General features: G+C 35.3%; 1 protein-coding gene across 5 annotated transcripts in view; it reads right to left on the reverse strand.

The window, feature by feature from the left end:
• Nucleotides 1-288: 288 nt before the first annotated feature.
• The window catches only part of LOC107031176 (mRNA-capping enzyme-like), a 19,039-nt gene continuing 4,227 nt past the window's right edge, over nucleotides 289-15,100 (reverse strand). Inside the window, exons 1-18 of one of the 5 annotated variants that reach the window (XM_015232440.2) lie at nucleotides 12,870-13,006; nucleotides 12,205-12,467; nucleotides 11,932-12,064; nucleotides 11,421-11,572; nucleotides 10,774-10,857; nucleotides 10,604-10,666; nucleotides 9,152-9,283; nucleotides 8,858-9,064; nucleotides 6,201-6,320; nucleotides 5,933-5,979; nucleotides 3,922-4,084; nucleotides 3,662-3,799; nucleotides 3,409-3,531; nucleotides 3,206-3,304; nucleotides 2,739-2,828; nucleotides 2,349-2,430; nucleotides 853-983; nucleotides 292-702 (exon numbers count right to left, since the gene is read on the reverse strand). In XM_015232440.2, coding sequence (XP_015087926.1) covers nucleotides 574-702; nucleotides 853-983; nucleotides 2,349-2,430; nucleotides 2,739-2,828; nucleotides 3,206-3,304; nucleotides 3,409-3,531; nucleotides 3,662-3,799; nucleotides 3,922-4,084; nucleotides 5,933-5,979; nucleotides 6,201-6,320; nucleotides 8,858-9,064; nucleotides 9,152-9,283; nucleotides 10,604-10,666; nucleotides 10,774-10,857; nucleotides 11,421-11,572; nucleotides 11,932-11,989 — 1,818 coding nt within the window. In that variant the 5' untranslated portion in view covers nucleotides 11,990-12,064; nucleotides 12,205-12,467; nucleotides 12,870-13,006 and the 3' untranslated portion in view covers nucleotides 292-573. Of the gene's footprint in view, nucleotides 703-852; nucleotides 984-1,648; nucleotides 1,783-2,348; nucleotides 2,431-2,738; nucleotides 2,829-3,205; nucleotides 3,305-3,408; nucleotides 3,532-3,661; nucleotides 3,800-3,921; nucleotides 4,085-5,932; nucleotides 5,980-6,200; nucleotides 6,321-8,857; nucleotides 9,065-9,151; nucleotides 9,284-10,603; nucleotides 10,667-10,773; nucleotides 10,858-11,420; nucleotides 11,573-11,931; nucleotides 12,065-12,204; nucleotides 12,468-12,869; nucleotides 13,078-15,100 lie in introns of those variants that run through there. The other 4 variants (XM_015232439.2, XM_015232438.2, XM_027919446.1 and 1 more) reach the window with 4 other exon arrangements.

The raw sequence follows: 15,100 nt of genomic DNA on the forward strand, positions 1-15,100 counted from the left end.
CATGAGATACACGTGCAACGTACGTGTTCGAGAACTAGTACTAAAATATATTTGATCTCCAATAATAGTTAAAGTTATAGAGCATATATTTAATTGTAATTTGTTGAAAGTTTTCCATGGAAATCGATTATTAATTAATTCAATACAAACATTATCTTAGCTATATGACCATCTTCAAAGGAGATTGATCAATAAAAATATCAGAGAAGTCTATTGTATTATTCTCATAGTGTGCACAATGCCCTGTATGCAAATTCAGTCTTAATGAATATACTGAAAGAAGGCAAATGATAAACTAGAAATAACTAGTAGAACAAACTTGTATTCACAAGGGAATAGATCACATAGAGCTTGAAAGTTTAAAACCTACCTTAGACAACATAACAGTAACCAGGTAAAAAAAAAGTGAACTAAAACAACTATAATATACAATACAACCTCATTGCTTGAGTCATGGACCACTAAGTTTACAGTGTGAACCCAGTATAGTACACAAAACACGCCTAGGAACTAAGGCTGCTTGTACATACCCTTCTAATGATATTAGATGAACACAGCTAAGCATCAATTCATTCATCTGCGTCGTACATGAGCTTTGCTATCACTCTGTATCCTATCCGCATACATTGGCAGTCGAATGATCTCATAAATCTCATTCAACAACACTTCTTCAGTGATGTTGTCGGTAATACTTCTCATCACCTGAATTTTTGTACATGAACCATAATTAGAGTCTAATAGGTACCATAATCTATCTAAAAGATGAGGAAATATGGAAAAGGTTCTATGAACCACAAGTCTACATATCAACAAGCAACTGCATTAGTTTAGTATGCGTCATTATAGGAACACCTTTCTGTACGTATTGTAGTCATTCGGAGTTCCTTTGTCGACTCTGGTCCTCATCCATATCCATTTTTGGTTATCAGTGTCAAAAGAGCACTCTATTATTTTACCGGAGTAAGCTGATGGATCAGAACCATCTGAAACATGAAAGGACCCAACATTTCAGGATATGCACCAAAGGCCAATAACCAAGAGAAGCGGGAGAAAAACAAAAACAACACAAAAGTTCACGGGACACAAATAAAGCACAAGAGAACTGCTTAGATATGCAACACTATAGGACAACAGATTAGACATTTGCCTGTATGTCACTAAACCACATAGAGCACATGACACTTCTTTTTCTCCCCCACTCTATCTCCAACCTGAAAGCCTCTAATCCATCTGTTTTGGGTTGCAATCCCCATCATACTATCAAAGCTTTCCATTACCAAAATGAATAAGAAAGGGGAGAGAGAATCACCCTGTCTCAGCCCTCCTCCTGATTCAAAAAAGCCCATGGGTTCCCCATTCACAAGGACAGAAAACTTAGACTGTTCTTATACATACCTCAATCCACTTCATCCATTTGCTACCAATCCCTTTTGTCTGAGAGTATTCAGAAGGAAAGACCAATTCCCATTGTGACAATCCAAATAATCCAAACTTACACGTCTGACCTTTATTTAACCTTAGCAACTGATCCAATTTCAAGTTGTGGAAAATCCAAATTCAATTTACTAAGCGTTAACAGAGCAGAAAATAAAAGCAAGAATATGTATCTTTTTCTTTTCTTTTTGGCAAAGAAGAATATGAATCTTGAACTTACATGAGAGTATCAGTTGTGAAATAGCAGCACTGCCTTAAGCTTTTTTAAAGTCACAAGAAGTATCTGTGGAATTTTTATCCATAATCTTACTACTCCCTCAGTAGTAGTCAGTTCATTTTTACTTGTCCCTGGTAAAAATAGATTTTCCTTTTTACTTGTCGCAAATCAAGAGGATTTATTATTTTTCTTCAAAGACTACCCTTATCATAAGTAACTACATAAAGCACTACTAGTCACACTTATATTTCCAAAGCATAATTAAATATGCTAATTTAGTAAAATAGACCCCAAAGGTGTTAAGTCAACATGCGCCAAGTAAAAAGGAACGGAGGGACTACTACTTAGCACCTCACAAACACCGAAAAGGAATCTTGACAGTTTCAAGGGAGTGTGAAATAGCATCCTTAACTTTTTAAATCATTCTCGAATGAAGTTTAATAACTCCATCAAATAATAGCACTGCATCCAATTCCCCCACAATAAAATTTTATTAAGAAAAAACATCCACCCGGCTCAGTAAGTATACAAGACAGCAATAAAATCTTAACGAGTTCACAGTTCCAAAAAGATAAAATTAATGAGTGTGGACTGTGGATGATATTAGTCTCTTATATTCCCAACTAAACCCCAATTAAGGGAAACAATCCTTCATGACACCTCAAGTATATAACTGATATAACTGGGGATTTCTGACCTGGGAAAACAACTCTACTCCCCTCCATTAGTTTCTTCTTCCCTCGTTCATGTAGATAAAGCAATTCACGATCATCAACCACCTGCCATATTATCAGAGAAATCACACTTGATTCCAATAGGAGAGCATGAAACATGATCCACTTCACAAAGGCTATTCTGTGACAGCGAGACTAGAACTAAGAACCACTACCTGCTTTAATATTATGATACGTGTGTGATCATCTCGCCTAATAGCTAAAGTGGTTCATTTTATTAACTATCTCAACACACTTATAGCATGGAAAAATGATATTGACAGGTAAGGTGTAGGCGCATAATGACAGCAAGAAACCAAAAGTACAAGGAGGAAACAGCAACAGCTCTATTCACTAGGATAGCAGAATACAACCTCAAAGAGAAAGTCGACCGAGTTCATTTCAGGATATTTCCACTTCAAGAGACCCTCATGCGTACGAGGAACATAAGGATCATCCCAACCCTAACAAAGAAAGAAAACAGTGGCTTAGTATCCAGAACCTAAATTCATCTGTATGATTATGCATTTCCATCACTGTTAGCCATAAACATGTCATTTGCAATAACATGCAAGAGGCTGTGCTACTGTTAGCCATAAACATGTCATTTGCAATAACATGCAAGAGGCTGTGCTACTAACTCTACTTCTCTGCAACATAACAGTAAACATAGATAAAGGTTCGAAACCACTTCCACAGTGAATTTTTCAACATAGCAATCAAAACATACATGCCATATAATTTGGAAACATCTTAAGTGATGTAAGAAATTAACTCCTCAGGAGCAAGTCCAATACAACACTAGAAGAAGAAGCAATTCAGTATAGGTACTCTTTAGCACCTGAAAAATAAGACCATCAGCTTCATGTGAAAGCTTTGGGATAAATTCTTTGAGAAGTTTCGTGACAGTAGAGAGCAGAAAAAAATCCTTCCTCCTCACCTGATAAACATTGATAGATCAGCAGCACTTACGTAGAACAAATAATACTAGAAAATAACTATAAATAATCTTATGACAATATATTTCATTTTGACGAAACATACCCTGAAAGGCTCCAACTCATATCTATAATAAGGGTTTCTACTCTGGTATATATGTTGACGTTCATAATTCCTTGGACCAATCACTTCTTTGTCGATCATTCTCCACCGTTCATAAAAGGGTCGCTGAAATTATAGAACAGAGAATGAGCAATAACAATGTACAGATAATATACGAAGAGAGACCCCCAAGCGTATAGCTAACATAATTTTTTCAAGAAGAAAAGGGAAGTGGTTTCATATCGAAGAATCCAACCTCAATGACAGACAATTGGTTCAAAGCAATCATATCATAAATTAGGTATCTCCTTTCCTGCTTCTGTGTGTCAGGCAAAGTATCAATTACCATCTCTCCATCAAGTAAGGTGAAGTGGTGGGTCTTTTCGGCTAAACCCTGGGAGAAGATATGAGAATTTCATATGATAAATCATATGTACAGATAATTTCCAACAGTGAGACATAAAAGGGAAAAGAAAAGATCAGAATATCCTAATAGCAAACTGGATATTAGAATACTTCATTAGTGTGTCTGCAAGGAAATCTCATCTGAACCCTCCGAAAGTTGAAATGCCTATCAATTAAGAAACAACCATCCATCGTGATCAGCATCATATACCGTGTCCCATCAGCCTTCCAAGTGGCATAGTAGTAACGCTGCCTTAATAACTGCAAGTTTTCCCTGCGCAACATGACAACAATTACCTTGGGTGAATTTTAATTTATGGGTTTTCACCTTCCATGTTTTGTCTGGGATCCTACCATAGTTTGTAGGGCAACTAGCCAGTTTAATAAATAAACAATTGTTTTGTTAGAGAATATATTAATATCCATGTCCGAGTCCACATGAGGTTCAAGTATGACAATACAATAAGGTTATCCATGAGTTAACTTTGTAGAAGATATCTAAAAGAATACATTAACTCAGTGCTTTAAAAGGGGGGGGGGTGAGGCGAGGCGTTTTATACAGTGCGGGCGAGGCATAAGCCTCGAGACAGTAGTCTCATGTATATTCAAATTTATAGTTTTATTACTAATAAAATAAGCAAAAGTAAATCTTTTAATAATTTATGATTTTTATTTGAGATAAGTATTAATAATTAATAATGAAGAAAAAACTATTATAATTATTATTTGAGAAATATCATTAAACCAATAATAAAAATATGATTTAAAGCAAAAAAAAATTAAAAAAAAAAATAAAAACGCCCGGGTGTACATTTTTACGCCCAGAACTTTACGTTTTTACGTTCAGGGCGGCGCCTACGTTTATAATTTACGCCCTAGAGCATTTTTGGTACACCCCACCCCGAGACTCGCCCTGGGACTCGCTCCAAAAACGTTTTTTAAAACACTGCATCAACTACTCAGAACACTTGATGGACAAGTCATCGTGCAGAGTAAAACAATATTAGAAGAACAAATAAAACAAAACAAACTTATTTCGTGCACTGCAAGCATAATATAGCAGTTTCCAGGAGGAGGAGAAAGCAAAATAAGGTATTTCATCCTCAGCACCAAATAATATTGTAAGAGCTCAAGCATGAAGAAGACTACATCTCCCTATGAAAAAGTATAGTTAGCACTGAACCTGTCATCCAAAATTCTATGAAAAACATGATGAATCCAACTGCAACTAGAACAACAGAAATACATACATGATCGGCAAAAATCCTACGAGATGGCACAGTCCATTTTACATCATAAGCTAAAATCACTCAGATAAACCAGCCAAAATCCAACTATAATAGCCAATTTAGGCACTTAATAAGTGATGAAACAACACTCAACCATTTTTCGAAACTGGATTTTTATTTATTTATTAATTGAAACTGAACAGCACTCAACTATTTTGTCTCATAGCAAGAAAAAGAAACTATCGAAAGAAGCACCTTTAAGCTTAAACTGAAGAAGCCACCAAATTTTATTCTATACCAAGTAGGCTATTATTTGTTAATCACATTCAACACCTTTAAGCTTAAACTGAAGAAAGCAGGAACTAGACACATGAAGAGGATAAAGAAATAATCATGATAATATTTTCAAAGTGATTTAGCATGTTACATGCCACTGTAACAAACTTTGCAGTAAAACAAACGCCACCATCTCTAAGAACAAAGATCACTGGAGTCAGGAGTGACAGGACCCATATTCACTAACAAGCTTCAATTTATCCTTTAAGCATATTATTGTTAATTTATTGATACACGGTAGTGGACTATTTTGTTGTTTGTTGTATTTGATATATAAATTAGCATTTTAATAAATAAGTAACACAATTTAAGCAAATCAAACAAGATTAATTTTTTTCCAAATCAACATTTTAATTAATCCAACTCAGTGGTGTCGAGGAAACATGTTGATTTGGGAAAAAATCAACATGTTTCTTGCTTTTAAAGTTAATTTAGGTGAAAAGGGGCCTCTTGTATGCATAGTTAAGCGTGATAAGCTAGACCTAAGGTTACGCCTGACTAGACCAAAAAAAAATATAATGAAGTTAAAGTTCCCCGAATAAGGACAGGAACCAAACCTGTCAAGAGAGACTGGATGTGAGCCAGGAAATTGTGGGCCTCTACCCTGAAAGGCAAATACACCAAAAGGTATTATGAGTTAGAATTGAAACAGCAGACACATCTATATTTTGCAGTAAGTAATCTACATAATCCACAACTGCACAATAGAAAGTGAGTCCACAGCAAGATCAGAAAAAAAAAGTAACGCACATAAACAATACAAGAAATTTCCATTTAATGCAACAATTATAAAGACACCAACAGAACCAACTGCAAAATTCCTACCCCTGGGGTCATTTTCAGTGCTTGATAACAGAACTGTCGTAAATGATTTTGCTGATCTTGTGGGATTGCATCTCCCAAAATGTCATCATTTGAGGTTACTACTTGTGCTTCAAGATTGTCCTGAGAAGGGAGAAAATGAGTTATGAGCAAATTATAAAAGCTGTGTCGAATAAATAAACCTTAGTATACTGCAAAAGTATAGAGACCAAAACCATAACATGTTGGTATAAAGATGTAATCATAGGCATCTGTAACCTTAACTATGTTATCATGCTGAATTTATACAGTAGAACCTGCACCATTTAAATAGATTACTAAATTGAGTTTTCTAGTACAATGTTCTAGACAACTGTTAGGAATGTCAAAAGTGGAACAGTTGGTTGGAAAGATGCCAAAAAGTTCGAAAAAACTTAGTCCACTGCAAAAGCATAGAGACCAAAACCATAACATGTTGGTATAACATAATCACAAGCATCTGTAACCTTAATTATGTTATCATGCTGAATTTGTACAGTAGATCCTGCACCATTTGAATAGATTACTAAGTTGAGTTTTCTAGGACAGTGTTCTAGACAATTGTTAGAAATGTGAAAAGTGGAACAATTGGTTGGTAAGATGTCAAAAAATTTGAAGTAATATAAGTTTTTATTAGTTTGAATAATGGGAACAGAGACTTCTCATTTAACAAAAGATCATATTTTTGGACACAACAAATGGCAAATGGAAAGAAACAACAGGTATACTGGCATGGAGTAGTAGATTAGGCGACATCAAGCAATAGCTAGTCATTCTTCTTAAAGAATAACATGATTTCACAAGCAATACCCCTCCTTTCACTTCAGTACAATCCTCTCAAACCCCATTCCTTCTCCCTCCATCGGCATCGCCTCCCGTCTTTATTTTACACACACACCCTCCCCCCGGATGCACTGCCCTTCTAGCATTCACACCTTCTTTACTACACCACCATGCCCACCTTTCTCGCTCAACTCTCTGGCTCTCTCAGTTAAGTTTATTTTTCTGGAACATAACTTTCAAATAGTAAAAGGTGAATCAAATCCAACATCCAAAAAAAGAAAAGTTGAATGTCTGCATACACTCGCTTTCCTATGTAGATGCAGTCCTACAATTTAATTATTCAATAACCATTTTTGATAAAAATCCTAATCGTCAAAACCTTGAAAAGCAGTGAAGGAGTGATGATAGAATATACCAAAACATCAAAATGCTCTTTCCCAAGCAAAAGATTAGAGAAAAAGGAGAACGAGCTTCGTTTATCTTTCTATATTATGCTTACTCTAAGTCTAAACAAAAGTCAGATCTCTTCTAGCACTGTTTAGCCACTTCTATTGAGCTTTAAAGAAAAAACTAGATTTCTTCTTGGGTGCGTCTTTGATTGGTGGAGTGAACCTCGTTGATCTTTCTAGAAGGTCAGCGAATATGACACCATTTTAGTATGTGTATTTTTAAACAATTTTATGAGACTCTTTTTCAAGTTAGAAAATATTATGCTTTCTCTAAGTCTAAGCAAAAGTTAGATCTCTTCTACCACTGCTTAGCGACCTTTGTCAAGCTTTTAAAAAAAACTAGATTCTTCTTGGGTGTGTCTAAATTGATGGGGGACCAAAGGCGATAAAATAGGCTGTCAATGGAGGTAAAAACACCCAAATGCAAATAAGAAAGAAATTTGCAAAATACAGAGTTCTCAGAATTTATAGGAGAATTCTTTCAATCAAGAAAGAACAATCCTAGGAAACCTTTATCATCACATTAAGCCACCCAGGCCGGACATTAAGAAAACGGAAGATATGACCCAAAATTCTTCAGCATTAAATTTTGGCTACTTATTTCAACCTTAATCCGCAAACTCATAAAGGGCTTCTGGGTGGGGAATGGACGATAAAGGAGAACAAGAGATCATTTTCTTAATTATCACTCCAGAGTTGAAATGAAATTGAGTGCAATAAAGCAAATTATATAGAGGATTCATATCCTGACAAAAACTAGTTGGAGTCCAAGGAAAAGAAGTCCTCACTCTGAGAATAACATATGAACATTTTATGGTACAAATTTCATCGAACCGAAACGGAAGTGAATATTAAGACCATACATGGGAACGTCTCATGGCTGACGAAAGGAGACTCGCATAAGGTGGTTCAATACGTCTAGCCTAGACAGGCATGAGGCATTAATGACCAGCCCTTGCTGATTCAAGTAATCTCCGATTAGGAATCATGCCTTTAAAAAGCTGTGGCAATCCTTGCATCCCAAGTATTGCAAGATCGTTACTCAAGAGTTCCTCATTTACAATCTCCATTGACAAAACGACTTGGGAATGTCATATATTGGCAATTTCCATAATCAGCTTAATGTTGCACTCAAAATCAAGCTCCACTAATTCTCACCATAGAAGTATCAGAAAGATAGAAAGTGATAGGTTTCTCATTCTAATGTCGAGATCCACTAGAATAGCTTAGTGTTCACATTCAATCAAATTCAACACTGCGGAAGTGGAAACCGAAGGCTTGCATTTCCATCAGAGAAGGAAAAACAACTGAAGGCTTACACTTTCATCAGAGAAGGAAAAATCAAACACTTCAACCACTAATAAAGTTCAACAATATCAACGAGGAAAGTTCTCTTGCAGAAGCACATACAGTCAAAGGAGCTGCAGGACCTCCATCATCATCGTCATCTGGCATTGCATCACCATTCAAATCAAGCTCAGAAGATTTTTTCCACTCAGGTGTTGGTGGACAAACAACCATTTCAGGTTTTTTCTCATGATAGAAGGCATATAGGGCATCGATATAGTCTGGCTTATAGATTCCAGGAGGACGAGCGTCAGAAAAAATTTTAATTGCCTGCATAGAAGTACTCTCATTATTCATACTCAGAGATATGTGGTTAAGTTTGAAGCAAGAAGGATGTAGTATCGGAAAATTACTGACCTGACTGACAGATATTGGCAGCGTGCGCATAAGATAATGAATGATCATAAACCCAGTGCGATTATGCCCATGTGTGCAATGAACAAGAATATACTTCTTTGCATGTTTCTGACGGGCAAGAAATTGTGAAACCTCATAGAAGCCATAAATATTAGTATCAAGTTCCATTCAATAGGATATAACATTCAGCGAAGATGTGATAAAGTTAGCCTTTATTTGCTTAAAGCCTTGAACAGAGTAAAACACATATGACAACACGCTTCTCATCAATGCTAAGTCCTAATACTAAGAAAACCTAACTAGAGGTCAACAGAACACCTTTCGAATACTCTGAGGAAATACAAATCTTTTTAATCTGAGATAAATTCTGACAAAATACAGTTTCCATTGCAAATACAGTATTACCCACAACTTTTCACATCTGAAAAAGAAAAAGATTAAAATGGATTTTCAAGTTCATAATGCTTTCTTTTCCTTTCATAAAATCAGGTGATTCTTGGTCAAATTGAAACATCTTCTCTACGGGATTGATTGGGGGGTTGGATACATGATATTTATGTGAATTGGGACGACCCAAGGAGGAGATGCAGGTTACAATGACATTCATATTCCTATTAATAAGATAGGGTAGTCCGAGTGCACTAAGCTCCCATAATGTATGAGGTCCAAGGAAGGAGGGACCACCTCTTTTACTGTTGTGTCAAGGCTCTCCTGACATCTTATGTGAATTGGGACAATTCAAAAAGGAAATGCAGGATCCAACAATGTTCCCTTTTCCTGTTAATAAGAGTGTAGAGCCCTAGTGCATTAAGTTTCCACTGTCCAGGTCCAGAAAGGGGACCATATTTTTTTGATGAAGTGTTCTATAAATCACAAAGGCATCAAGGAGATGCATAGTCACAAAATAGGAGGAAATATCACCTAAAAAGATAACAAAAACCCAACAAGGAGACCATATTCGATCTACTGTACACAACATTATATTGCATTCCCACAAAAAACTATTTTCACAGCTTGAACATGTGACGATCTAATAACACAATGACAGCTTTTACTGTTACACCAAGGCTCCACTTGAAGGAATGGATTATATTCCTTCTTTCGATAAGAATAGAGCACATTCATTATATAACATAAAATTACAAAATATCTACCCTATCATTTTTATTTTTATTTTTGACAAAGGCCCTATCATTCTCAAAATAGCTTCTCCTTTTTATTCCTAGAAGATTACAAACAAATTAGTCATCAACTTTGTTTTCCACTTGATTGGCAAACAACATTAATAATTGCACCAAGTGTAACATATATGATAATAGTAACAGCGAAGATCTAACCATGTATGGATAAAGGTACGCAAACAAACTTGTAGTACTTTACATGGTAAGTAATGCAAGCTTATTCTCAGGTACAGCATTCAACTAAACATGCAACCAACATATATAAAATTACCTCAGAGACAAATAAATTTACAGACTCATTGTCAGGTGCAGAACCGCGGCCTCTGCATTGAATCTGATACACATGAAAGAATAAAAATCAGGACAACAACAATAAATCAGAGAGAAAAAATACGCCCCCGTCACCTTTTCTCTTCCATGACTTTACTACCATGTACCAACCTTTACGTGCTTGATGCCTTGTTTCCTCCAATCTGACAATGAATAGTATCGACTTGTATTGGTGAGATCAATCACCATACCAAGCTGAAATTAACATGCAATGAGTCAGTAGTAGTTTAGAAGATCCTGTATTGTCAAGGCAACCAAATGAATTAAGAGGTCAGAATAAACAAGGCATCTAATGATTTTGAAAGTAACCCAAATGAATTAAGAGGACAAAATTAACAAGGCATATAATGATCCTATCATACTAAGTGGCAAAACAAAATAGAATATAAGCCACAGCTTCATAAAACATCTCCAAGATAGTGATATAAACATCCCTAAGACCATATTCTATGCAGCAGGTTATTCACTGATTCAACTTGTAATTTAAGTCAAAATTAGAATCTAGAGGATATATACAACAAATAAAAGCATTACTAACAACGAAACAAGAAAAGCTTCAAACAACAATAAAACTCTTCCCCATGATAACATCTACGAATCAAACTTTTTTATATTGTTGAAGGTTACTTCATTGAAAATCCAGTAACAAGAAAGAACTGTAAAGGTATACACAGAAGGAGCAGATCATCATTGCTCTAAGGAATCACATATTTTTGAAGATAAAAACCACGTTAAGGGAAATTCAGGTTAACACTCACTTTTCTTCCTAAAACTCTCTGTTGGTGGATGACTTGCCTAAACGAGTATCTTTTGCCAGGAAGAACACAATCGTTGAAAGTTTCATCCAATGGAACCTTTGAAGGAATAATACAGCCTATCTCCTGTCCAAACGCAGGACAATCCAACCAACCTGCATATGCAATCCAAAAGATAAATGATGTCATCAAACCATGAACAGCAAGGAAGGGGGGAAAAGGAGAGAATTAAGAACGTATGATAAGATAATAGTCAAAGAAGGCAAAGTAAAGTTATGTGCAACCTAGAGTTACACTTAGATGACAAGAGCAAAAAGAAAGATGGACTTAGATGACAAGAGCAAAAAGAAAGATGGACTTAGATGACAAGAGCAAAAAGAAAGATGGACTATACGGAGGGAAGCAGGAACCCATTGCTACTTCAATAAATCACACTCACACACGCACGCACGGCAAAGGGGATAAGTGACACACAAGAGAGAGAGAGAGAGAGAGAGAGTGTACAAAAAAAAACCTGGAGGAAGTCTGCTGCTAGGTTTCTGTCTCTTTGTCTGAAAGATCTCATCCTGCATTCGTGGTTGAGATGGATATGCTGGTCTATCATCTGGATGTTGTCTTTTAAGTTTTTGAATCCTTTCCTCCCGCTCCTAAAACAAACAGCATTTAGAAAGAGGGCATGCAAACTAGAAAATAATTTTTTGACAAGTAAGAGATAGAAAACTAGAAAAATAAAAATTTTAAAAAGGAAAATTAAGTCTCCACAATAATAAGATTCACAAGAACATACCCCTATCTATGGGCACTTACTCCCATGTTCCTATCCCTTCCACTATCAAAGAAGCAAGTTCTATTTCTTTACTTTCTCCCCCATTTGACGGAGACGAGATTGGTAAAAGGAGGTACAAAGTGTGGAACCAAAGATAATTCAAATTAGATCAGTGAGATAGCTGACTTGGAGATAACCAGATTACCAACAACAATGCTGAATTTTCCACTGTTCAATAACCACTCTTCCCCTTTTCCATTTGATGAGCCCAAACTGCCTGCGGGCTAAAACGGGGAGAAACAAAAAAAATAGGGGGGAGGGAAGCAATTACAGGAGGAAAGTAAAATAAGTTCATCTGTGTTCTTGGAGAAACCATTTTGCTTAAATAACTCTTTAGATTTATTACATGTTGTAAGCTCCTTGAGCAATTAGGGAATTTCAACTCTCAGGATACTTTTTTTTAAAAAAATCAATCACATCCTCTGGATTTTGATTTAACAAAATTTTATTTTACAAAGCTTTCTATTGGTTATTGCTCTGCCGATGACAAGCAGCAAAGAAACAACCAAGATAAAAGAGACATGTATCAAACAAGGAGCCAAAAAGAAATATCCAATAAACGAGCAAGTTCAAGTAGTAGTACAGTTCAATAGTTGATACAGCGAGCAGTATAAGCAGAAACATACGCGACGTGAAATCTCTACAGCACTCGTGACATAATCTGCACGCTCATCACTACGTAAAATAGGTTCTTGTGGTTCATCTTCTAATTGTTCTCCAAAAATCTCGTCGTCATCCTCTGGCTGTGGCAAGGCATTCAAATCCATGCTGGTGATTCAAGTCTCAACAGAAAGCATATGTCAAGGTTCCTGCACGCAATTTATAGTTCTGCTCCTGCAACAAACAAGAGTGGATATCGAATTGTTCAGATAAAAAATAAGCGAATAATCTTTTATGACTACTGAAAAGTCTGAATTGATTCAAATCTCAATGCATCATCCAAATATTAAAACTTAGTGAACTAAACAAACATCATAAATTTGGATATTAAAGAAATACAAAACCTAACACAAAAGGAAACAACGCAGGGATTAGATGATATGAAACAGAACAATAGTTGACTCAAACGACAGAATACAACCCTTTTTATGGCCAGATACTAGAGAACAAAGAAACATATCAACCCAAAACCCTCATAGTGCTCTCCAGAGTGTGATCATTTGAGTTACATTTGGTGTCACCAGTACACAAAATCGTCATTTTGAAGGAGAGAGAGAATAATTGTTGATGAACGACCATAGTCATGAAACAACAAGGCAAATAACGGGTAACTATCTCTACTTTAGCAGAAACCATCCAAGACAGAGTTAGTGTAAGTGTAATTTCAAAAGTTGAGGAAATGAGCGAACCTCGAACATGCAGGAAGTGTACATGAATTTAACCCTTTGAGACATTATGTACATTATACACGATTATGGTTTTACTTTTATGCTCCCGTCTAGAGTTCGCAATTACAAGCTAACTTTGTTTGATTTAGACATTGATGCATAGGCACGTATAAAAAAGGAAAAAGGGAACTTGAAATACAAGAAAGCTAAATATATTTGTCATCTGAACTAGAAAGTATTTTGATCATATGATCAGAGGGAAAGAATGAAGAGTTTGTTGAATGACAAGATACAATTATATGAAGGACTGCAAATTTATGACTATTCCACAAAAGAAAAGTTTTCCATTTGAAGAAAGGGATCAAATGAACCTAAAGGAACAAAATAGGATAAGTGAAGACACAAAAGTCTTCTACCAATCAAAAGGAAAAAAGTGAGTGATTGAGGAAGTACTTCTAAAAGAATTTTTGTTCACTTGTGATCCTAAATTGCTAAATATAGAAATTCATAAGCAAAACCTATTGCGGACTTGTGATCCTAAATATAAGTTCATTAGAAAAACTGGACCGGATGAATCAACCCTACAAGCACTAAGTGGAGAACAGTCACAAAATAGGCAGAATAGTACAGACTTGCATGGGGAAAAAAATGCTCCCAGGCGCGTCTACTGAGGTATTCTCTATCCTACTTCCCAAGAACAGCCTCTTTCCGGAATTTGAACAGCTCGGTAGCTCAGTTAACTGTGATTGCTGTCAAAGTCTTCTTTCTCTTTCTTCTTCTTTAAGATTTCACAACCTATCATCTCCGACAAGATCTCCATTCTCTTTCTCTGTTTCTTTTTTTTTTTTGGGGGAAAAGGGTCTGATATACCCCTCAATTTTGTCATTTAGAGCTGATATACCCCTTGTTATGAAAGTGGTTCATATATACCCCTACTTGTAAACAAATGGCTCACATATACCCTTTTCCTCTAACGGAAATGAAAAAAAAATAATTTTAATCTAAATTTTTATTATTTTTTTCTAAAAAATATAATCTCATATGAGTAAATTTAATCCTCGTCAAACATATTTTTTTTGACTTTTTTTTTGTTTCAATGACTAATTTATAATTATTATTTTGATAATCAAATTTATTTATGTTTCACTAATATTCTTGTAAAACTTATTGTAGATGACCAATTTTTTTCTTCGAATACGAAATTAAATTACAATACACACAAAAAAAATAGTTTAATTTATTATTCTTTAAACTAAGGAATGAAAGAAAAAAACAAAATAAGAATAAGAAATTCAAATAATTATAATAAAAGAAGTCAAAAGATAATTTATGTATGAAAAAAATTAAAATATACCTTGAACTTTGATAGAAGAATCATATATACCCCTAAATAATTTTTAAAAAAAAATTAGAAGTAATAAATATAAATTTAAAACTAATTTTTTAACTTCCGTTAAATGAAGGGTATATGTGAGCTATTTTGTAACGGTAGGGGTATATGTGAGCCGTTTGTATAACGGTAAGGGCAT

The sequence above is a fragment of the Solanum pennellii genome, chromosome 9 (assembly GCF_001406875.1).
Source record: "Solanum pennellii chromosome 9, SPENNV200".
Classification (NCBI taxonomy): domain Eukaryota; kingdom Viridiplantae; phylum Streptophyta; class Magnoliopsida; order Solanales; family Solanaceae; genus Solanum; species Solanum pennellii.